General features: G+C 60.9%; 1 protein-coding gene across 11 annotated transcripts in view; it reads left to right on the top strand.

Moving 5' to 3' along the window:
- Window positions 1–18,213, top strand: part of MEF2D (myocyte enhancer factor 2D) — a 61,836-nt gene extending 43,623 nt beyond the window's left edge. For 6 of the 11 annotated variants that reach the window (XM_084500566.1, XM_084500567.1, XM_084500560.1 and 3 more), the window contains 8 exons: window positions 3,302–3,439; window positions 6,503–6,713; window positions 8,853–8,909; window positions 11,531–11,727; window positions 11,887–11,907; window positions 14,217–14,346; window positions 16,646–16,883; window positions 17,808–18,209. In XM_084500566.1, the coding sequence (XP_084356692.1) occupies window positions 3,302–3,439; window positions 6,503–6,713; window positions 8,853–8,909; window positions 11,531–11,727; window positions 11,887–11,907; window positions 14,217–14,346; window positions 16,646–16,883; window positions 17,808–18,138 (1,323 nt within the window). In that variant the 3' untranslated portion in view covers window positions 18,139–18,209. Of the gene's footprint in view, window positions 1–3,301; window positions 3,440–3,587; window positions 3,723–6,502; window positions 6,714–8,852; window positions 8,910–11,530; window positions 11,728–11,886; window positions 11,908–14,216; window positions 14,347–16,645; window positions 16,884–17,807 lie in introns of all 11 variants that reach the window. The other 5 variants (XM_084500569.1, XM_084500568.1, XM_084500562.1 and 2 more) reach the window with 5 other exon arrangements.
- The last annotated feature ends 3,325 nt before the right edge of the window (window positions 18,214–21,538 follow it).

The following is a 21,538-nucleotide window of genomic DNA, read 5'->3' as shown; positions in this document are numbered from 1 at the left end:
CAGAGGAGATTTGGCGGGGTGGAGGTGGCTGGGACACCCGTGTCCTGTCCCCCCAGGAGGGCTGCAGCCCCCAACAGCATCTCGGATGTTTGAGGGTGGCCGTGGGGCCGTTGGCAGCCCGGGGAGAAACCCCTCGAGTTGGTTTTCCTGGTGCAAGGGGAGCGAGCGCGGGCTCGTGGCAGAGGGGATTTGGGCTTTTCCTTCACACCCGTGATTTGAGCAAGGTGAGGATTTCACCTTTCTCCCCTTGAAAGAGAAAGGAGAGCGAGCAGCTGAGCACCCTCGGAACAAAAAACCACCGGATGGGAAGGTCCTGAAATTAAAAGCCCGGCGAGGGGCGGCGCTCCCTTAGGGCTGCGTTTACCCAGAGCATCAGGAGAGGTTTCAGCCCCTCCGCTCTGTGCCCGGCCAAGTCCTGGCTGCGGCAAGCTTTTAAGTCTGAGAAAATCTCCCTGCCTGCACGAAGGGGGGGCTCCTTAATCGGCCGGGGGACAGCTGAGGCCCCCGGGCAGGCACGCTGGGTGCCACGTGCGCGCCCGGCCGGGGATCACGCCGGCTTTGCTCTCGCTGTCGCTCCTCGTTTCCCGCAGCCCCGCTGACGTGCCAGCTCCCGACGGATGGGGCAGAGCTGCGGGGGACCGGGGTGCTCCAGCTCTTAAAGTCAGGCTGCAAATCCCCTGCTTTCTCTGAGCATCCCAGGGGAGCTGCATCTTCCTTTATTCCCCTTCCCAGGGCTGTGCTCGCGTGGGTTCAGAGGCTCAGCCCCGTCCTGGACACCCCTGAAGTTGGGGGTGGTTTGGATCCCGGTCGCCCTCCTTTAGGGGAAGGATCCTGCATCCTGGTCCAGCATCATTTCCTCTCCATGCTCTGGGTTTCCTGCTGCTCTCTCACCCTCCTGAGGTTTAAACCCACTCCTGGATGAGTGAGGAAAGCCAGGAAAGGGCTTTTTTTTGGGGGGGGAATGTGACCTTCTCGCCCTGGTTTCATCCTTGGAAAAATTCCTGATGCGAAGGTGCTCGTCTTCAACGGGCTTGGAATGAGAAGTGGGCGTTTTCCACTGGCTGCAGCCCGGTGAAATAAAGGTTTCCTTTCTCTTCACGCCTTCTGCTTTTCCCCCTAGCAGCGGACTGAACCCGGTGGGGCTCGCAGGTTAATTACAGCAGGACTAATTGCATGAAGTGGCCGGGGAGAGGGAAGAGGCCGTGGCACCGCTCCGGCGAGGCGATGGCAGCCGTAATCCTGCACTCGCTGCTCCGCTTGGGCAATAAATCCTGGGAGTTTGGGGCAGATTTGGTGCATCTGGGCACTGCCTAAAGCCTCCTGCCCCAATTCTGGGCTTCAGGGCTTAGAAAGGAGGAGAGGGGGGGTCCCACTTGGCTGCGACCTCCTGCAGGGAGGCAGGAGCTGACCCCAATGGGGGCTTTGACCGCGGTTGGAGGGGATCTCCAGGGGGGCGAGGGGGTTTCTGTGCTGTTTTGTGAAAAAAAGAGAGAATTGGAGAGCCGTGAGGGGGGCACAGCCCTTATTAGACACCGGAGAGTCTCCCCAGCACGGCTCCTGCCGCACACATCTGGAGGAAACCCGGCTTCATCGCTTCCACGGCTCACGGAACAGCGTTTTCCACTTTGCCTCTGGAAGGGAGAGAGGGAGAGAGGGAGGAAAAACTCCTTGCAGAGCAAGGAGAGAGGCTCAACTTTCCGTCTCCCAGCCGCGGCAGCGAAACAAAAGGTTTTGGAAAAGAAACACGCAAAAAAAAAAAAAAAAAAAAAAAAAAAAGCGCTTTCCAAAAAAAAAAAATAATGGTGAAGCCGTCCCTTCCCCGCTGCGGGAGCACGGGGCTGTTTCTGGCCCGTTCTAAAAACAAACAAGGGCACGCACAAAAATAGCAAAATAATTGGGAAAAATCCTCGGGAACCTTCAAAAAAAAAACAAAAAACAGCCCAGCCTCGGGAACCTCCCCTTCAGTGCTGCCCTCGGGGTCAAGCCCCAGCTCCGTGGGTGACGCCGATGAAATTCGCTCCCAGCCGTGCCAGGAAGGGGCATTCCCAGCACGTCTGCCCCTGCCTGCCCTTCCCTGGGGAAAGTCTTTGGGGAAAGGGCAACAAACGGCACGATTTTGTAGGATTTTGGGGTACAACAATTCCAAAAGGGGCTTCGGATGGCGCCGCGGCGCTTGGGCGAGGACGCGGCCAAGTCCTGGGGGTGAAAAGGCCGGGCACGAGGGAGGCACGAAGAAATTGGGCTGCTTTTTGGGGATATCGTGTCCAAATCCGCTCGTTTTCCTTGCTTTTGGGGCTGAATTCCCCGTGCCATCGGGCGAGCAGAAGGTCGGGGAAGTGCCTCGGGTGGGTGATGGAGAAAGCGTCGAGGCACGGCTGCAACGCGGGGGGTTTGGCTGGAGATTTGTGAAGTTTTCAGGGGCTGCAGCGAAAAAAAAAAAGCTATTTTGGGGCAAACCACGCCACCCGTACGGCCCCCAGGTAGATGGAGAGCCGCTCCAGGATGTTTTGGCCCCAAAACAGAGCTGTTTATTGCTGTTTCGGAAGACAAGAGGAGAATTGTCAAGGCCTTTTTTTTTCTTTTTCTTTTTTTTTTTTTTTTTCCCCTGCTGGATTTGGCATGAAAAGGGACCAAGACTTCCAGGAAATTCTGTAGCTTTGACTTTCAAAAAAAAAAAAAAAATTGGCACGCGGCGGTTCCATAATAACGCCTAATTGCCTTTGGTATTTTGAAAATAAAATGATTAAATGTGCCTGCGTAACGCAATCTGCAGATCGGCTCCTGAGCACGACGGAGGCTTTTTGGTCCAAAGCCTGCCCGGGTCTTTGTGCCCACCCCATGTGCAATGGACGGACCCCAAAGCTGCTGCACGGGGCTGGGTGATGAGCCCGGGCCTGCTTTTTGCCTTTTTTTTTTAGGTTTTGGTTTTGGTTTCCTACGTGGAATAACGTTTTTTGTGTTTCTAGCAGGAGAGCGCGCCCCGGATTTAGGGTTTATTTCCCCTCCTTGGCTCTGCGGTGACCCTGGGTGACAAAAATGCCTCCGAGCTGGTGCGGGGCCGAACTCAGCACCAGCACAGTCAGGAAAAATAGGAAAAAAAAACCAAAAAAACATGAAATCCGGGAAATTTCTCTCCATCCATCCACCAAAACCCCTTTAGGACCCACCCTGCGCTGACCATTTTTAATGCCACCGTGCGCCCTAAACCGGGGGGCGTTTTGGGGGGTCACCACCCGTCCCCGAGGGCTGCCCGTTGTCCCCAGCAGTGCCAGACCTCAAAGTGTCCCGGTTGTGTTTTCAGACGTTAAGAAAGAAAGGTTTTAACGGCTGTGACAGCCCGGAGCCCGACGGAGATGACTCGATAGACCAGAGCCCCTTGATGGAGGATAAATACCGTAAAGGCAGCGAGGATCTGGATATCCTGTTCAAGCGATACGGTGTAAGTACCTGCCCCGTGGCCGGAAAACCTTCATTATTTGTTCTTTTTGTTTTGTTTTTCTTCTGTTCGATTTCCTTCCCCCCCTCCCCGACCTCGTCCCCGACACCCCCGTGTCGTCCCCCCCCCGACCCCACCCCGCACGTCACAGGCGCTGAACAAGAAGCACAGGGAGTGCGAGAGCCCGGAAGGGGACGAAGTGTTTGCGTTGACCCCGCAGACGGAGGAGAAATATAAAAAGATTGATGAGGAGTTTGATAAAATGATGCAGAGTTACCGGCTCGCAGTGAGTAGCTGGTGGCCTGCAGCCCCCCCCCCCCCACCTTTTCCCCGGCCGCCTCCGGGTGACGGGGGTCTTGCATGGCTTTGCTTCGGAGCCGTGCTGTGCCGTGGGAGCCGATGCACCAGGGCCCCGAATGCACCCGAAAGGGCAGGAAATTGGGGAGAGAAAGGGGAAAAGTGGCTCCTAGGGGTGGCGGCACCGGGGACCCTCGGGGTCCCTCCGGTTTGCCAGCTGGAGGAGTTGGAGCAGCCCCAGGGTGGGCAGCTGGGGGTGCCTCCGCTCCCTGGCCCCCAAAAACCAGCCTCCTTTTTCCCCCTAAAAGGGGTTTTCCCTGGCTCCTGCCCCCCGAGATCCCCAGGAGCCGGCAGGGAGCAGACGGGGTCAGCCCGGTTTGGGCGATTCCGCCTTAATTCCCCCCAAATCCATCAAGCCCTCGGGGCAGCTGGCGGCCGTGGCAGGAATCCAGGCAGGTTTTAGCCCCGTGATCCCAGGCCCGTCAGCGGGGTGGCATCGGGACAGCGCTGGAAGGGATTTGTGTCAGGAGGCAGGAGGAGGAGGAGGAGGTGGAGGGGGGACGAAGAGCGTGTCAAATTAGTCGTTAGGGCAAGGCAATGAGGGCTTGGAGCAGGGGGGATTAGCCCCGAGTCGCTGCCGAGAGCACGAAGGAGGCGAGTTTTCAGGGCTGGCTGCAGCGTTAGAAAATTTCACACCCCCTCCCCAGGAAAAAAAAAATCAGAAAAAAAGAGAAAGAAACACAAAAACCCCATATCTGCCCTTCTGCGCTTCTCGCAAGCCCACGCGAGTGAAAATCGGGGCTTTTCTCGAGATTTGGGGCTTGTGAAATCCGCCTCCCTTGCTTTTGCTGACTCAGCTGCCAAAGCGCGAGGCGTTTTCGCCCCGGTGCCGCTCGCCCGGCGGCGACGACGACGAGGACGAGGTCCCAAGCCCTTGCCGGGGCTTGCGTGGGGTGGGGGGCACGGCCCCGGCCCCCCAACTCCCCGCAGACCCCAGGGGGAGCTCCCCGTGCCCGCCACGGTTCGGCGGGTGGCATTCGGGCGCCGGGGATTGAGGCCAGGGCATCGGGCTCCCCGACTAAACCCAGGGCCGGAGCGGTGCCGGCGCTGGAAGCCGCCGCTTCTCCTTTTTAACCGGCTGCGGTGGTTTTTTTTTTTTTTTGGTGTGTTTGTGTGTGTGTGTGTGTGACCAGAACTAACCGGGGGCGCTAACAGCAGCCTTGCTCGCTCAAGAAGCCTCTGCGTTTCGCAGCCTGTTTGCCAAGGCTTTGGGTGAAAGCAGAACCGGTCGAGGCCTGGCTCACGTCTGCGTCTTCTCCCCCCCAGATTTCGGTCAGAGACGCGCGCCGTGCGCCCCCGGGTCCCACTCGTGCCCCCCACCCCGGGGTGCTGGCACCGGGGGGACCTGGCACCGGGTGCGGAGGTGCTGGGGGCCAGAAGCGGGTTAGGGCCAGGCTCTGCTCTCCGGCCCCAGCCCTCCTGGCTTTGCCACGGCATCGCCGAGGCCGCGCCGCGTTCGCTCGTCCTCCCCCTTCCCGGGGACACGCGGAGATTTCTTACACAACGCCGCCGCTTCGTTGTTCACACGCCCAATAAAACCTGCTCCCCCTGCCTCTCTCCCCTCCCTCCCTTCCCCCCCTTTGTTTTTTTTTTTTTTTTCCTTTTTCTCATCTGCTCTGAGCACGGGGAGGGCTCGGCATCAGGGCCAGGAGGGGATGAGCCCGGTGCCCCGGAGCCTCCCGGCGCCGTGGGGCAGCGCGGGCTGGCAGCAGCCGCAGGATCTCTGAAGGGCAGGATGCCCTTGAGCGGGTGGGAGGGTTTCCAGCAGCCAGCTGGGCGAGCACCTTCCCTTCTCCCCTCCTCTCCTCTCCCCCTAAAGGAATTCGAGGCGACGGGGGATGCTCTGCTCCCCTTGCCCTTCGGGGCTGGCCCCGCGGCGATGCCCAGCGGCACCGGGGTGCTGTGCCGTGCCAGCCCCCGGCAAATTAAAGTGGGACTTTAGCAAAGCCTCTGCTAAAGCCTCTAAGCAGGTGCCTGCTCCTGTTAATGAAGAGCAAATCAGTGACATAAGAGAGGCTGATGGGATAAGCACGGCGAGCCTGGCTCCCGCGGGGACGCTGGTAGGTGAAACTGGGCCTCGACCCGCGGCCGAGGATAGGGCTTGAGCCACGTTCCTGCTGCCCCAGCTCGCCTCCTCCTCCTGCCCTGCAGCTCCTGGTGGTGGCAGGTGGCAGGTGTCCCCCCGGTGTCACCAGGAGGGGATGAGGTGACACCAGCCTGCACTGGGGGCTCGGCACCAAGTGGAGCCTGCCCGAGCTGCGGGGTGTCCGTGGGGCAGCGGTGCTGGGTTAGGGGGCTCGTCCCAAACCACCGGCTGGGGAACAGCCTCGTGAGGTCCCCCTGGCCTCTGCCGTGGGACAAAAAGAGGTGCCAGCACCCCTTGGGGCACCCCAGGGTGCTGCTCCCCCCTGTGATGCTTTGAGTCACGTCCTGCTGGGGCTGCTCTGGAAACACGTGGCCGGACACCAGGGGTACATAAATAATTTTGGCCTCAAAGAGAGGCGAAGCGGCTGGTGGCGAAGCTCAGCTGTGTCCGAGCAAACCCCTGGCTGCTTTTCCTGGGGGGTCCAGGCTCCTGTGCCGGGGTCCTCAAGTCACCGGGACTTAGGGCAGCAGCGAGGGGGCTCGGGGTGACCGAAGTGGCCCCCACTTCAGCCGCAGGACGTCGCCTGCCCGACGGCCCCCCTTTACCTCCCGCTCTCTCTTCAGTCCGCAGTGCCCGCGCCAAACTTCGCCATGCCGGTGACGGTTCCCGTGACCAACCAGAGCACGCTGCAGTTCAGCAACCCGGGGAGCTCGCTGGTCACCCAGTCCCTCGTCACCTCGTCGCTCACCGACCCCCGGCTCCTCTCGCCGCAGCAGCCGGCGCTGCAGAGGAACACCGTGTCCCCGGGGCTGCCACAGCGGCCGGCCAGCGCAGGTGAGCGGCACCCCCACGATAAGGGACACCCTAAAATCCCCCTCCTGGGGGTCCTGGGGACCGTGTCCCCTCCCCTCGCCCGGGTGTGCTTCTCCAGAGCAGGATGTTTCAGAGCCAGGTGGAGCCGAGTCACCCCGTGCCAGTGCTGGCTTGGAGGTGGCAATCGGTGTCCCTTGTGCTGGCGGTGCTGGGGGACACTGGGGGACACGGGACTGCTGCGTAAAAAGGGTTTTTCTGGCTGCAGTTGGTCCCTGAGCTGTCACCAGTTGTAGGAGCGGCCGCTTCCAGCAGGGACTGGTGGCCGAGGGGAGGTCGGGGAGAGGCTCATGTCACCCACGTCCCCTGCAGCAGGGGGGGGGACATGGGGCTGGGGACGTGTGACCTCAGCCCGGCTCTCCCGCGATGCGGTCAGAAATTTTGGTACCACTTGGCTAGTTAGGCTTAGTTTATATGAAGAAGTAAATAGCGTGCAGAAAGCCCCCGCCTGCTATTTTGGATGTCGCAGATGATCCGAGCCAGGCGCACGGGCTGCAAGCGGCAGAGGCGAGGACGTGGGAAGGGGGCCAGGGGGTGCCCCCAGCAACCTCTGGAGGGGCCAGAGGGTGGGATTTCAGCTGGACACGACAGGAGCCGTGGTTCGGAGGTGCCTCGTTTGCTTTCTGCTCCTTCTGCGCAGCCTCAGGGATGGCTGAAAGCTCTTGGAGCTGAGGAGCAGCTCCCAGATTTGGGGAAGGCTCTTCGTGCTCCAGAGTTGGTCCCAAAAGGCAGCAGCTCCCCCCAGGACGGGGCAGAGCCCGAGCCCTGTGCCGAGGCTACCTGCAGGCATCGCCCCTGCCCTGCTGCCGGCCTCTGCAGGAAAAAAAAAAAGAGGCTTCACCGCGAGGCAGAGCCCGCTCGACGCTCGCAGTTTCCATCCAGCTCACGAAGCGTTGGTTTCGGGGGGGGATAATTTGGTGGTTGGGAGCTCAGAGGTGTTCCAAGTCCAACCATCTGCGTTTCATTCACTCGCTGCCTGGGACACGGAAGAAATCCTGTTTATAGGAGCCAGGCCTTCGCATGTTAGAAGAGCTATTTCTTTTCTCTCTCTCTCTCTTTTTTTTTTTTTCTTTTTTTTTTTTTAAGCAATGCGCTCGAGAGGGGCGCAGAGCGCTGCGTGATTGTTTCCAAAGCGAAGGCAGCGCTGGCTCCGTGTCCCTGCGCTCACTGCTGCCGCCTGCACGGGGACAGCACGGGCACGGGGCAATGGCCAGGGAGGGTTTTGGGGGCTGGGATGGGGTCAGCATCGCCCCCACAGCAGGCTGAGCCTGCTCTCAACCCCTGGGATTTGCTGTGCCGGTGAGGGTTGGGGGCGCACAGGGTCCTGCCTCTCCAAGCTGGGTTTTGGAGCTGCCGGGCACGGTTTGTGCCCCCATCCCCTAAGGCAGCGCCGTGCTTGCCATGCCCTTCACCGGTGGGGTCACCGTGCCCTTCACCACACCATAATTTATTTTGGGGACCACCCCAGCCCACGGTCCCACTTCCACGCAGAGGGCGAAGGCCCTTCCCGACACAGTGGCCCTCCAACACTTCTGCTTTCGAGGGCTCACTGCAATCCTCAGCCCCCGCTCTGGCAGCAGGTTCCCGGCTCCTCTTTCCCGATCTGGGGCGAGGAGTGAGGTGGGTCTGGTTTTTGGGGAAAAAAAGGGCCCCGGTCTGCTTTTCCCAGCACTTTCCAAGCACTCGCCGTGGTGCAGCGGGGCCGTGGGGCCGTTTTCCGTGCGGGGCGAGCGTTGCAGGGCAGGTTGTGTTTCACAAGCGAGGGGTTTCACAAGCTGGGGGCTCCCTTCCCCGCAGCACGGGCCCCGTGTCCCTCAGGAGGGCTTGGAACAAAATAGCCGCAGTGTTTTCCGAGCCGTGCGCTTCGGACCGGGCCCCCCGTGCCGCCTGGCTGCTGCCCAAAGGAAACGGATCTGCCTGGATATTGTTTCCAAACCCGATCACCAGGAATGCTGCTCGCTTTCGCCCGGGACTTTTCTCCCCGGGAATGCGACGCCGCTGATTTCCATCTGCCTTCCTCCCTCGCCTTCCCCCCTCCTCCTCCTCCCTGCACCCCGTGTTCCTGAGCTGCCTCTGACCCCCCCTTTTCCGCTGGCTTTTCAGGGGCGATGCTCGGCGGAGACCTGAACACCACGAACGGAGCCTGCCCGAGCCCTGTGGGTAAGTGTGGGGCAGCTCCCCGGACTCCGTTTGCAGCCCCGTGCCTCAGTTTCCCCATAAATCCTACAAGGACAGGGGTTTCCCTTCCCATTCAGAGCATTTCGGGGAGGATGGAGAAGCACCGGGGAGGATTTGGTGGCTCTCGGTCTCACTGGTGGGAGGGTTTTGCCCATGATGCCCCAAGCTGACACATTTCCTCGAGGCGTTTCGGCACAGATCCAGGGGGTTTGGGGTCTTTGTGGGGCTCCTCGGTTTTGGGATTGCTGCAAAGCACGGGGCCGGTGTTGGGCAACAACATTGCGGGGATTTGGGCAGCTCGGCATTTAGCTCCCCGAGCCAAAACCCGCTCCTCCCCTGACCCCGGGTGAGTCACTTAACACCTGATTCCTCCTCGCGCCTGGGCCCTGTAAAGGAACTTTACTGCGAGGAAAAAAGCTCATTAAGGCCCCTTTCCACTGCGAGAGCCCCGGCGCTAACGAGGCTCAGCCCTTGTGGCTTAGCTCCCCGGCTATAAAACGAGCTAATAATGCCTCCTGCCTCTGCTGGAAGAGCACCGAGGGCTTCGGGGCCGCCACCGGGACCGGCGCTTGCGTGGGCGCAGCCAGCACCCGGCGACGGCTCCTGCAGCCCCCCGGGGATGGGTGCTGCCCCCCTGGGATGGGTGCTGCCCCCCAGGGCGAGCAGGGAAGGTGACCCCACACCCAGCACCCCAACCATCCCATTTTGCCGTGGCTTTTCCACCCACCACCACACCCGGGGTTCGCCCTTTCCCCAGTTAAAACCCAACTGGGACCCGGATCCCGCTGCTCCGGCGGCGCTCCCAGCCCTACAACCGCCCTGGGCCGGGGATGAGGGGGTTGGGGGGGGGGCCTCTGCGGCCCCCCGAGGCCGCCCGCCGCCCCCACGTCAGCTGTCGTGAGCAGCCGCGGCGGCGCAGAGCTTGGCAGGGCCGGTGAATGTCAGCATTGACGTCAGCGCAGCATTCCCCGCGTGCCGACGGGCGCGAGGAGCGGGCTCGGTGGCCCCGGGGGCTCCCCGAGCCGGCCGACGGAGCCCGGGTGGGTTTTGGGGGTACCCGGGGTATCTCCTCCCCCCCCTTTCCTCCTCCTTCTCTTCATCCTCCTCCTCCTCCTCCTCTTTTTCGGCTCTGCACCACCGTCACCTGCTGCCTCTGAGTCATCGGCCGCCGTGCCTCTGGCCCCGATCCCGCAGCCACGCGGGCGGCATCCCCGGATCCAGCGCCCCCGGTGCCGCAGGGAAGGGGGGCGAGCACCCTGCCCACCCCCGGCCTCGCCGCAGCGGGGACTGGGGGGGGGGGCGCAGCAGCAAGGGGCCTCGCTGCAATCCTGACTTTTTTTTTTTTTTGACTTGCTCTTTCCCTTTTTTGCTTTTTTTTTTTTTTTTTACTTCTTTTTCTTTGCCGTTTCTGAATGTTTGACTTTTCTTTCTTTTCCCTTTCTGCGTTCCCCCCCCCCCACACACGATGGCCGTGCCAATAGGGCAGGGGGCTCTCTCCCGGGCAGACCACCCCGAGCACTACACACAGGGGGGTGGCAGCGTCCCTCCAAGCTGCAGTTGCCATGGAAGCCGCGCACTCAGCGGTGGCAGCGCCACCTTAGCAAGAAAAATTTCACTTTTTAACACTTTTTTTTTTGGGGGGGTGGCTCTGCCTCCACCTCCGAGCTTTGGCACGGCTCCGGGCCGCTGCCACCGGCGCCGAGGATGCGCCGCGGGTGGTGAAGGTCACCCAGGAAATGTCACGAGCATCGGAGCCGGGGGCTTTGCACGCTGCTGGTGAGCAGCTCCCGGTGCACGGGGGCGATGCTCAGGACCCCGTGTGATGCTTTAGGGCCGGGGGGTGGTCGGCCCCCTCCCTCGGGGACGCTGCCGCAAGCGTTGCCAGCGTGCCGGGGCAGCGCCGCTGCCACCAGCCGCCTGCTGAAATGCAGATGTAGCAATGCCATGGTGGATGTGATTAATAATGCAATCAGCGACCTATTTTTCCCGGTCTAACGTGCAATGAATATGAGGGCTGAATCCTGGTGATTGCTAAACGCCTTTCTATCTTTGGGGCCTATTCATAAAAAAAAAGAAAAAAAAAAAGAAAAAAAAAAAAACCCTCATCAGAACAGTAATCTGATCCAATTTATTCCTTTCCTGATGTTCATCAAATCTTTTCCTTTTTAAATTTTTTTCTTCCTTTCCTTTCTTCTTTTTTTTTTTTTCTCTCTCTCCTCTTTGCACATAAAAATCCTTAAGTGGAGCAGCGGGAGGAGGAGGAGGAGGAGGAGGAGGAGGAGGGATGCTCAGATCTTCAAAGGGGCAGCAGGATCAGTGAACCGGCTCCTCTGCTCCGCCACAGCCCCTTTTGGCTACTTCGGTCCCAAAAAAGGGGCCTGAAAAGTGAATGTAAGAGTAATTCCTCCCCCTCCCCAGGGCCCTGGTGCCCTGCTGGAGCAGCGCGAGGAATCATCACCCCGAGAGTTACCGCTGGTTATTGTGGTGATGTCCTGCAGGCCAGGAGCTGCCCGGCTACGGGGGGCTTTGTGCACACAAGGGGGGGACCTTGGGGCACGGCCACAGCCCTTCTCACCTCCTCCTCGTGCCCGTTTTCCCCGCAGGCAACGGCTACGTGAGCGCCCGCGCCTCGCCGGGCCTCCTCCCCGTCTCCAACGGCAGCACCTTGGGCAAAATCATCCCGGCCAAGTCCCCGCCGCCGCCGCCACCCTCGCACGGCGCCCAGCTGGCCGCCAACAGCCGCAAGCCCGACCTGCGCGTGATCACCTCGCAGAGTGGCAAGGGGCTCATGCACCATTTGGTGAGCTGGTTGGGGGGGCTTTTTGGGGACGGGTGAGGGGCTCACAGCCCCGTGCCGGGCACCGGGGAGGGAGGGAGCTTTGCCGCGGGGGTGCGCGGCGGGCACGGGCAGCGGGGTTAACGGTGCCTCTCGGTTTTCTCCCCGTTCCTGCGCGGGCAGACGGAGGACCACTTGGCTCTGGTGAGTTGGCTGCTGAGTGCGCATCGTGGCGGGGCGGGACGTGGGCTGCTCGTCCCCGTTGTCCCCGCATCCTGCCCCGGCTCTCCGCCGGGAAAGCCACCGGCACGGGCACCGCTGCCCCAATCCCGAGAACAAGCCCTTTTTTAGGGAAAGCAGAAGGAAGATCTCAATCGCAGGCTAGGACGTGAGCGCAAACCCTGCTGGCCTCCCCCAGGGGCTCAGCCAGGTCCCCGTGTGCCACCCCCAACCTTCACCGGGGTCACCACAGCTTGTGGCATGGGGAAACCTGGCCCGATGCCCCCCCCGGAGCGACGGGGGGCAAGGCAGCCTCTTCCCGTGGGGAGGATGTTATTTAAAGCCCGAGCGAATCCTCCAAGCCCGCTTTGTGCACAGGGGCCGCTCTCCCTGTTATTTTTGTGGCAGTTTTCCCTTTTTTTTTTTTTTTTTTTTTCCTGCCAGCAAAGTGAACGCCACCTTGCTGGTGGCCGTGATTCACTCGGCTCCGTTGCTATTCTGGTGCCGGGCAGATGGGCGGCAGGGCAGCGCAGCGAGGAGAGGGCGAGAGCCGCTGCGGGACGCAGCTCCCACGGCCAGGGAACAGCTCTCCAAAAGCCTCTGCAGCCTACAAGGAGATGCTCCTGGCCAGGGCGAGGGCCAAGCAGGGCTTTGATGAATCCCACCGGATGAATTCTCCTGCTCCCCGTGCCCTCCAGACCTCCTGCCTTCCCCTCCCTGGCAGCGCCGTGCCTCAGTTTCCCCAGAAAACACGTCCTAAACCTCCTGCCCCTGCACGGGATCTGCCCTGCTGTCCCCATCGGGGTGCTGCGGGTGACCTCTGGCTCCTCGGGGGGGCTTTTTGGGGTGCATTGGAGGGGTGCCCCCCATGTCCCTACAGGATCTGCTCCCCACAAGCATGGCGGTCGCACCTTTGGGGCATGCCTGCATGGTTTGGGGGAAGCTTTGGGGGGCTCGCAGCGCTTTGCAACCTGCCTGGCACCTGGGGTGGAGAGCTTGCACCCCTTGGCACATTTCCCCTGCATGCATCGGGATCAAAGCTTGGGGAGGGGGCTCCCCGCAGCACAGCCGGGGCTGGCACCCCCGGGCGAAAGGGCTGGGGGCTGCGGGTCGCATCCTGCTCGCTCTTGCCATGCACAGGACGGGGCTGAGCCCACCACCACCACGGCGTTTCCCTGCAGCATCCCTGCCCCAGGGGTCAGCGGGCGCCGGCGGGGGCGCGTGCCAGCGGGATGCACGCCAGGACAAACCTTCCCCGCCGGCCCCGGGGGCTTTAGCAATTAGCACCCTGCTAATCGCCTTCCCTGCCTGGCTGCAGCACCCAGCACCCTGCCAGGGCAGGGTTCAACCCAGGAAGGCTCTGGGAGGCTGCAGATCATTTCCCAGCCCCGTGCCCAGCCCTAAAACGCCACAGGACCCCCGGGGACCCCACGCCGGTGCCCGCTGCGCCGCGGAGGACGCGGTGGCCTCGTGCCGGGCGCGGTGGGAGCCGGGCACTGCCTCCCTGTGCAGGGTGACGTGTGTCGGGGTGCTGCAGCTTAGAGGCAAGCCTCTTGAGTCGGGTTTAAATCAGATCAAGCAGAGGCAGCGCAGATTATCTGCCTTGTAAACAGGGCTGAAGCCGACCCGCCGAGCCGCCCACGTCGCTGCCTCTCAAACCCCGGGGGGAGGCCGGTGCGCGCCCCTCCGAGGGCAGGATTTTTCCGCAGCGCACCCGCTGACGCCCAAGCCCCCCCCAAACCCCACAAGGGCACCAGCCCCACGAGGGCACCAGCCCCATGAGCTGCCGAGCACGGGGTTTTTTGGGTGCGAGGAGGCCGGATCGCCTTCCAAACCCGGTGCTGCAGCTCGCCTTGGAGGCTGGGGAGGAGGAGGAGGAGGCGTCAGCCCCGCGCGGCGTTAGCCAGCGCTGATTTTGTTCCGCGCCTTTCTCCCAGCACAGCAGTCACATGCATCCTCTGGAAAATAGTGCCTGTTCCTTTTCTTCATTTTTTCTTTTTTTTTTTTTTACATCAGAAGGGAGCTGGGAGGATGGGTGCCTTACGGAGGCCGCTGTGGCAGTGAAGGCTGCGCCCTCCCAGCCCCGAGCAGAGAAGTGCCCCGATGCCCACCCAAACACCCCCAAACCTCCCAACTCTCCTAAAAGCCTCTAACCGGTGGGCTTCGTGCTGCAAGGAGGAACACCCAGAGCGTTTGCTTAGCCCCAGGACCTGCCTGAGGGGGGATTTCTTTTGAGGAGAGACAGCAGGGCGCAGCGCAACCCCTTGTAACAACCTCTCCGTTCGCTTCCCCAGCAGAACACGCAGCGGTTAGGTGTCTCCCAGGCGACCCACTCTTTAACCACGCCGGTGGTTTCGGTGGCCACCCCGAGCCTGCTGACGCAGGGGCTGCCTTTCTCGGCCATGCCCACCGCCTACAACACAGGTAAGGAGCTCTCAGCCCCAAGGGGGGGGCACGCTGCGACCGTGCCATTCCGAGGGGAAAACGCACCCGGGGCTCCCCGGGCAGCTCCGTGAGCAGGCGTGGAGAGGTCCAGGAGCTTCACGGGATTAAAAACGAGATGAAGCTCGTTACATAAATATAGTGGGACCTGGCTGTTATAGCCAGAAGCGCTGGAAGGGCACGGTTGTGGTGCTGCAGCCCACTGCAGGGCGCTGGCAGCGCGGGGAGGTGCTGTTAAGCGGCTGCTAATTGCAGCTACGCCCAGCTCAAGGCGAGCCGGGGGCGATGTTGTAACAGGGGCTTAAGGAAAATGAGCGTCGGGGACCCAAAAGTTGGGGAAGAATGCAAACCGTCCTGCTCCTGGGCAGAAACGGGGCTGGCGGGGCGCGAGCCCAAGCGGAGGGCTTGTCAAAGCTCCCGGAGGTTTCAGGGCTTTCCTGCCTGACTCCTTCTGGCGTTTGCGCCGAGAGAAGTTTGCAAAAAATGTCGAAAGCTGCTGGGCTGGAAGAACCCGGGTTAGGCGTGCTGGGAACTCCCTGCCGTAATTAGTAGGTGTTGCCCAGGAGATGTTTGTGCGTGGCGGGGAGGCTCCTCTCCTCCCGTGGAAGTCGTCCTCGGCCACCGGCGAGCCTGCCTATTGCCAAAATCCCCAAAATAGGCTTTAATTGGGCCCTGCGCTGCCGCCAGCCCACGTGGCTTGGGGCCGAAGGTCAGCTTTTGGGGTTTCTTTTCCTCCTGAGATGAGCCATGGGGGGAGAAGCGATGCCCACCCAGGCGCCTGGGGTGTCCGTGGCCGGGGTGTTCGGTGGAGGCGCTGCGGGGGCTTGGATCAACACGGGGTCCTTACCAAAACCCTAACCCCATGCCCTGGCTCTTGGCCCTCGTTTCTCCCAACCTACCAACTCGCTGGGAAGTCTCTTTGGGGCCGTGGAGCTGACCTGGAGCTTCCTGGGGCCCTTCCTGGTGCCAAACCCAGCAGCTCAGTGCTGCTGGAGGGACTGGGGGGTACCAGGAGCTCCCCAACCTGACAGGCTGGTGCTGGGGTGAGAAGAAAAACCCCATGTGGGGCAGGAACGTGGTGTGGGGAGGGTGCGCAGGGTGTGCCTCCTGCCAGCCTGCCGGCCCTGGCAGCGGTTCAGCGCCTTCGCAGCCACCTCTCCGTGCGCCTGAAACCACAGGCGCCCGAAATGACAGAGGGGAGAGGGAGGAGCGGGGTTGGGGTCGGGGTCGGGCTCGCTCGGTGGCTGAGCACCCGCGGGGTGGCCGTATCAGATGCAGACGTGGCTCCGAGGACGGAGCCGGTCGTGGCTTTGGATGGCTCCTGGATAAAGCAGCTCCCTCCCCGGCCCTGCAGCAGTGGGAGAGTTGCCACCGCTCCCCGCAGCCCCATTTTCTGCCCTGCAGCCCGGTGGCCTCCCTTCGTCCTAGTGGTCCTCCTGCATCTTAGTAGCCTCCCTGCATCTTAGTAGCCTCCCTGCATCCCAAGTTTCTTCCCTGAATCCCAGTGGCCTCCCTGCATCCCAATTTTCTTCCCTGAATCTCAATGGCCTCCCTTCATCCCAGCAGCCCCCCTGCATCCCAGTTTTCTTCCCTGCACCCCAGAAGCCTCCCTGCATCCCAGTTTTCTTCCCTGAATCCTGATGGCCTCCCTGCACCCCATTTTTCTTCCCTGCATCCCAATTTTCTTCCCTGCACCCCAGCGGCCTCCCTGCATCCCAATTTTCTTCTTTGCATCTTGGTGGCCTCCCTTCATCCCAGTGGCCTCCCTTCATCCCAGCACCCTCCCTTCCATCCCAGCACCCTCCCTGCATCCCAAATTTCCTCCCTGCATCCCAGTTTCCCTCCCTCCCACCCCAGCAGCCTCCCTCCACCCACGCGGAGGCCCGGCCTCAGCTCAGCTCGTGCCTCCCAGCAGCGGCCGGGCAGCGCCATCTGCTGATGCGCAGCGAGGGGCTGGGGGCGCGCAGAGCCCAGGGGTGTCCCCCCCCCTCACCCACCCCCTTTTTGGCTCCTGCTGCCCCTGCCCGGTGCTGCCTGGGCTGGGGGAGGTGCAGGGGGGGTGTCCTCGAACCCACCAGCCCCCCATGCCGGTGAAGGTGCCGATTCCTTCGCTGCGCTTTTCGGGAGCTGCAGCAGGCGGTGGGGGCTGCGTGGGGGGCTCCTGGGGAGGGGGCTCCTGCCTCGGAGCTGGGAGAGAGGTGCCCCGTGGCCAGCGCTGCCGCGGGACTCGGTGCCAGCCGTGCTGCTGCTCACGTTGGCGTTGCTGCTCCTTCCCTTGCAGATTATCAGCTGACGAGCGCTGAGTTGTCCTCGCTGCCCGCGTTCAGCTCACCCGGGGGCTTGTCCCTCGGCAACATCTCTGCCTGGCAGCAGCAGCAGCAGCAGCAGCAGCAGCAGCAACAACAGCAGCAGCAGCAGCAGCAACAGCAGCAGCAGCAGCAGCAACAACAGCAGCAACAGCAGCAGCAGCAGCAGCAGCAGCAGCAGCACCTCGTTCCCGTCTCGCTAGGGAACTTAATGTAAGTGACACGGGTACCGTGGGCGGCTCAGTTCGTGCTGCAAAAGGGGAAAAAAAAAATAACACAGAGGGAAAGGGGAGCCTGTCCCCGCTGTCCTGGCAGTGAGCAGGAGTCCCCAGGTGAGGTTGGAGCCTGGGGGGGATTTCGGAGAGCTGTGGCTGGAGATTTGGGGGTCCCGGTGCATCGCTCTCTTCACCTGACACAGGGAGCTGAGGTCCAGAAGGGGGCAGAGAACCTGGGGTGAGCGGTGACTGGGTGACCGTGGAAGGATGAGGTGACTGCAAAGAGCGGTCCTGCTAGTGCAGGGGGAGTAACTCCTAGTGCAGGCGGTGAATTGCTCGAATTAAAAAGTCCTGCACGGTTCCCTCGTGGAGCAGCTGTGCAGAAATGGATCTGCTCACAGCCAGGAGCAAAGCAGCCACACGCCCGGAGCTTTTTCAGGGTGTTTCAGTCAAAACCAAGGTCTAAGCAGCTCACCCTCAGTCGCACAAAGGCTGTGAGGCAGGGATTGAGGAGAGAGGGGCTCAGCCACGGCCCCAAAGCCCTCTCAGGAGGAAGAAGCTGGCGCTTGGCTCTCCCCCGGGGGTGCCCAGGTCCCACATGGGCACGGCAGCACCTCTCTCTGTGTGTCCGGGGGCTGGAGGTGGGATCGGGGCTGGAACACGGGGTGCTGGTGGAGAAGGGCTTGGGCAGGGTCTAATCCTGGCTCGGCAGCATCACAGCCCCTTGGTCCACGATGGTAGGAGCTGGTAGGAGATGGTAGGAGCTCAGCGGATTGGAGGGCGAAGGGCCACCGACGAGATGAGTAACGAGAGCCTTCCCATTATCTCCTCACCCCTTTCTCCACCTCCTCCTCCCCCCTTCCTCCTCCTCCTCCTCCTCCTCCTCCTCCTCCTCGCACGCTCCCCGCCCTCGGACGCCCAGACAAGGGAGCCACTTGTCCCACACCACCACTTTGACTGTCAACACCAACCCCAACATCAGCATCAAGTCGGAGCCCGTCTCGCCCAACCGGGAACGAAACACTGCCACCCCGCTCAGCACCTTCCCCCACCAGCCCCGGCACGAGCCCACCGGCCGCTCGCCCGTCGACAGCCTCAGCAGCAACACCAGCTCCTACGAGGGCAGCAGCGAGCGGGACGATCCCGCCCGCGCCGATTTCGGCACCTCCCTGGGGCTCCTGCGCCCCGGCAGCGAGCCCGAAGGGGAGAGCCCCTCGGTGAAGCGCATGCGGTTGGATACCTGGGTCACATAACGGGGGTCCCCCGCCGTCCCCTTTTTTTTCTTTTTTTTTTCTTTTTTTTTTTTTTTTTGGGGGGGGGGTAGGGGAGGCTCCGCCGGCTCGCAGCGGGGAAAGGGGAGGGCGTGTGTGTGGGGTGGGGAGGGTTACCGGGGAGGGCGAAACGGGTTAGGGGTTGGGGTGGGGTTGGGGAGATTTATCATAAACTGCCTGAGAAATAGCTTTAGGATTTTGTAGGCATTCATTCTAGCACAGCGGGCGGCGCGCACGGCGAGGCCGGCGAGGATGGGGATGGACGGGGGGAGGGTGGCAAAAATCAGGTGGCTGCGTCCGTGCTGGAAGGAGCGGTCCCTGGTGGGGCTCATCCCTGCGGGGACAGCGGGGACGAGGGGTCCCGGGGTTGGGACATCCCCGGAGCAGAGCGTCTGCGGGGGGCGAGGGGCGATGGGGCGCGTGCTGGCAGGCGCTGAGCATCCCCGGAACGCCTCGTGCTGCCCCAAGAGCCCGGGGCAGGGAGAGGAGGCTCGGCCGTGTGAAATCGGGCTGAAATCCTCCCAAAAAGAGGCCGCCCGAGGGCCACGTCCTCCGCCGGTCCCCAAAAAGCGGCGGGCAGGAGCGGGGTTCCTGCCGGGATGGAGCGCAGCGCGCGCGTCCTTCGCCACGGGAAGGTGCCGGGGGGCACGAGAGGCAGATTTTGAAGGCTTAATCCTGACTTTTGGGTTGAAACTGAGCTACAGAGAGCATCTTTTCCTGCAGATAAGGGAACTGTGTCTGGCCGCAGTCGCGTTAAACCTGCCCTGACCTCTCCTGGCCGCGTCCTGCGGGGTGCAGGTGGAGCCCGGCTCGTGCCCGGCCTGGTAAAATCGCGGTTTTTACCAAACGAAAGGCGCAAATGCATTTCAAATGCATTCCCATCCCACGTGGGTCAAAGCTTTAAATTAGAGGAAGAGGAGCGAATAGCGTTCGGTTAGGGATGCAGCTGAAATAACGCCCTTGGGGTTTCGCCCGAAGGCCTCGGAAGCTGGGGATGAGCCACGCGGAAAATCTGCCGCAGCCTCAGCCGCCTGAGCCAGGGGCAGGAAAAAGGGCACGAGGGAGACGGGGGAAGTTGTGGTGCTGCCGGCTGCTCCGGCGGGTCCCCTGGGTGCCGCAGCCTTTTGGGCTTTCCCCTGCAGGCGCTCTGCTCTGGGACGCCGTCCCCATCCCTGTCCCTGTCCCCGTCCCCGTTCTCTGTGCGCCTCCCGCTCGGTGACCTCGAGGACACCCCTTGCGCCAGCACCTCTCCCCCTCTGCTGAAAGTTGCGGTTGCAAAACGGCACAAAATCTGCCCAAAAGCCTCCTCGCCAGCCACAGCTGGTGGCAGAGGCTGCCCTGGGGCCTGCGGTTTGGGGAGAGGAGCAAAAATTCACCATGGGATTCACCCCCCCAGCTCTTTCTCCTCCTGGAGACCTCCGCAGAGCGTGGGGTTTCCAGCCCAGCCTGCTGAAACGGGGAGTGTTGCGTGAAAACGTGCTTGGGTGATGTCAAAGGAGAAGCCAATTGGTGTTTTTCTAAATTTTTTCCACCCTTTATTATTTTTTTCTTCCCCCAGTGTGATTTCCCCAAAGTGTCTTAATTGGAAAAACAGCAGAAAAAAAAAGTAAACGATTGTGATGGAATGAACGTGGGCAAATTAAAGCGAGTAGTTTGAGGCGAGGAGACAGAATGTCCTCCAGAAATCAGGTGGAAAAAAATGGCTAGGAGAAACGATGGCCAGGGAGGGAAGCACGGGGTGCTCCTCCTGTCCCCGCACGAGCCACTGGCTGGAAAAAGCATCATGAAAACTTCCCTGACCCGGTCCTGCTGCTTCTCACCCCAAAATCCCCGTGCGGGGCAATGCCACGTGCCACCAGCTCACCCAGGGACGTGCCGGGCAGAGATTTCCTAACAAAAAGCTTTGAAATACCAAACCGTTTCCACTTCTTGAGGTCTCTTCCAACCTAGAAATTCTGTGATTCTGTGATTCTGTGATTCTTTTTTTTTCTTTTTGATGAAAAATTCTCACTTTCCTCTCCCAACCCAGCACGGCGCTCCCGAGGGACTCGGCCGGGCGATGGGAGCCCCCGCAGGCTCCCGGCAGGTTTTGTGCGGTTCTGCTGCAGCACCCCTCTCCCCACTCCCCAAACCTTTCCCAGTGCTTACTGGGGCGTACTGGGAGGCTTCGTGTCGCGAGCGGGAAGGGGCAGCTGTGCCTCTGTCCCTCCGTCCGTCCGGGAGGCAGGAGCCCCCCGCGCGCTCCCCACCGCTTTCCGTCACCGTCCGGCTCTGCCCCGCGGAGCCGCAGCGCAGCTCTTTGCACGGCCTTGCTTTGGAAATTAGGCGGGATTGACGACGACGTCTCATCGGTATCATTTTGTTTTCTTTCCTTCTTCACCCGTCCTGCGAGGAAAACCAAACCGCAACCAAAGGTTTTCCGCCCCGCCAGGGGGAGGCGAGGAGCGCCGGGCACCCCGCGGCACCGAGCGGCGGCACGCGGCCGCGCGCGGGGGGCGACGAAACATTTCTGCTCATGGACTTCACGCCCCGACTCTTCCCGCGCTCGCACCTCTACCTTGAAGCTGAGAGCCTGGAAAAAAAGAGGGAAAAAAAAAAAAAAAACACACACAAAAAAAACACAAAAACCCACAAACGGAACAAAACAAACCCAGAAAAACGCACTCGGACGCGGATCCACCTGGAGGGGCGAGCCGTGCCGAGCTGTGCCGTGCTGATTTTGTGCCGTGCCGATTCGTGCCGAGCGGATCCGCAGCAGCACGGCCCCGGGACTCGACGACCCCCGGCTCGTGCCACGGGCAAGTACGGCTCGTGGGCGAAATGATTTGGGGGTTGGTTTGTCGGGGGTCTCTCCGTTGGTTTCATCGGGGGCTTGGGGTATTATTTTTTTTCGTCCGGGCCATTATCCTTCCTTTCCCCACAGACTGTAGAGTCCAGTAAACTCCTCCTAATTTTCAAAAGACACCAAGAAGAACGACAATCTAAGAAACCAACACCCTCCTTTGTGCTTCTATAAATATGTTTCTGATCTTATAATTTTATTTCTCGTGCTCATCTGTACTGTTGACAGTTACAATTGTGTATAATTTTTTTTTTTTTTTTTAATTTGGAATTTTTGCGTTGTATAGGGTTTAGTTTTAAAATATATATATATATATTTTCCATTTTTTAAAAAGGGGTGTTGCAAAAAAAATTGCACGATTTAAATGACAATAGTTAAAATGCTGCAGTTTTTAGAGATGTGGAAGCAAAATGGAGCTTATTTATTCTCAAAGGCTATAAAGGTGTAAAATGCATGAAGAAAAAAAAAAAAACATTTACAAAAAAAAAAAAGACAAAAAAAGTGTAACCTGAACAAAGTGTAGCGTTAAAAATTTTAAAC

The sequence above is a fragment of the Aythya ferina genome, assembly GCF_964211825.1.
Source record: "Aythya ferina genome assembly, chromosome: 29".
NCBI classification, from domain to species: Eukaryota; Metazoa; Chordata; class Aves; order Anseriformes; family Anatidae; genus Aythya; species Aythya ferina.
Note: the sequence above shows the minus strand (reverse complement) of the source record. Positions and strands in the feature narration are given on the sequence as shown.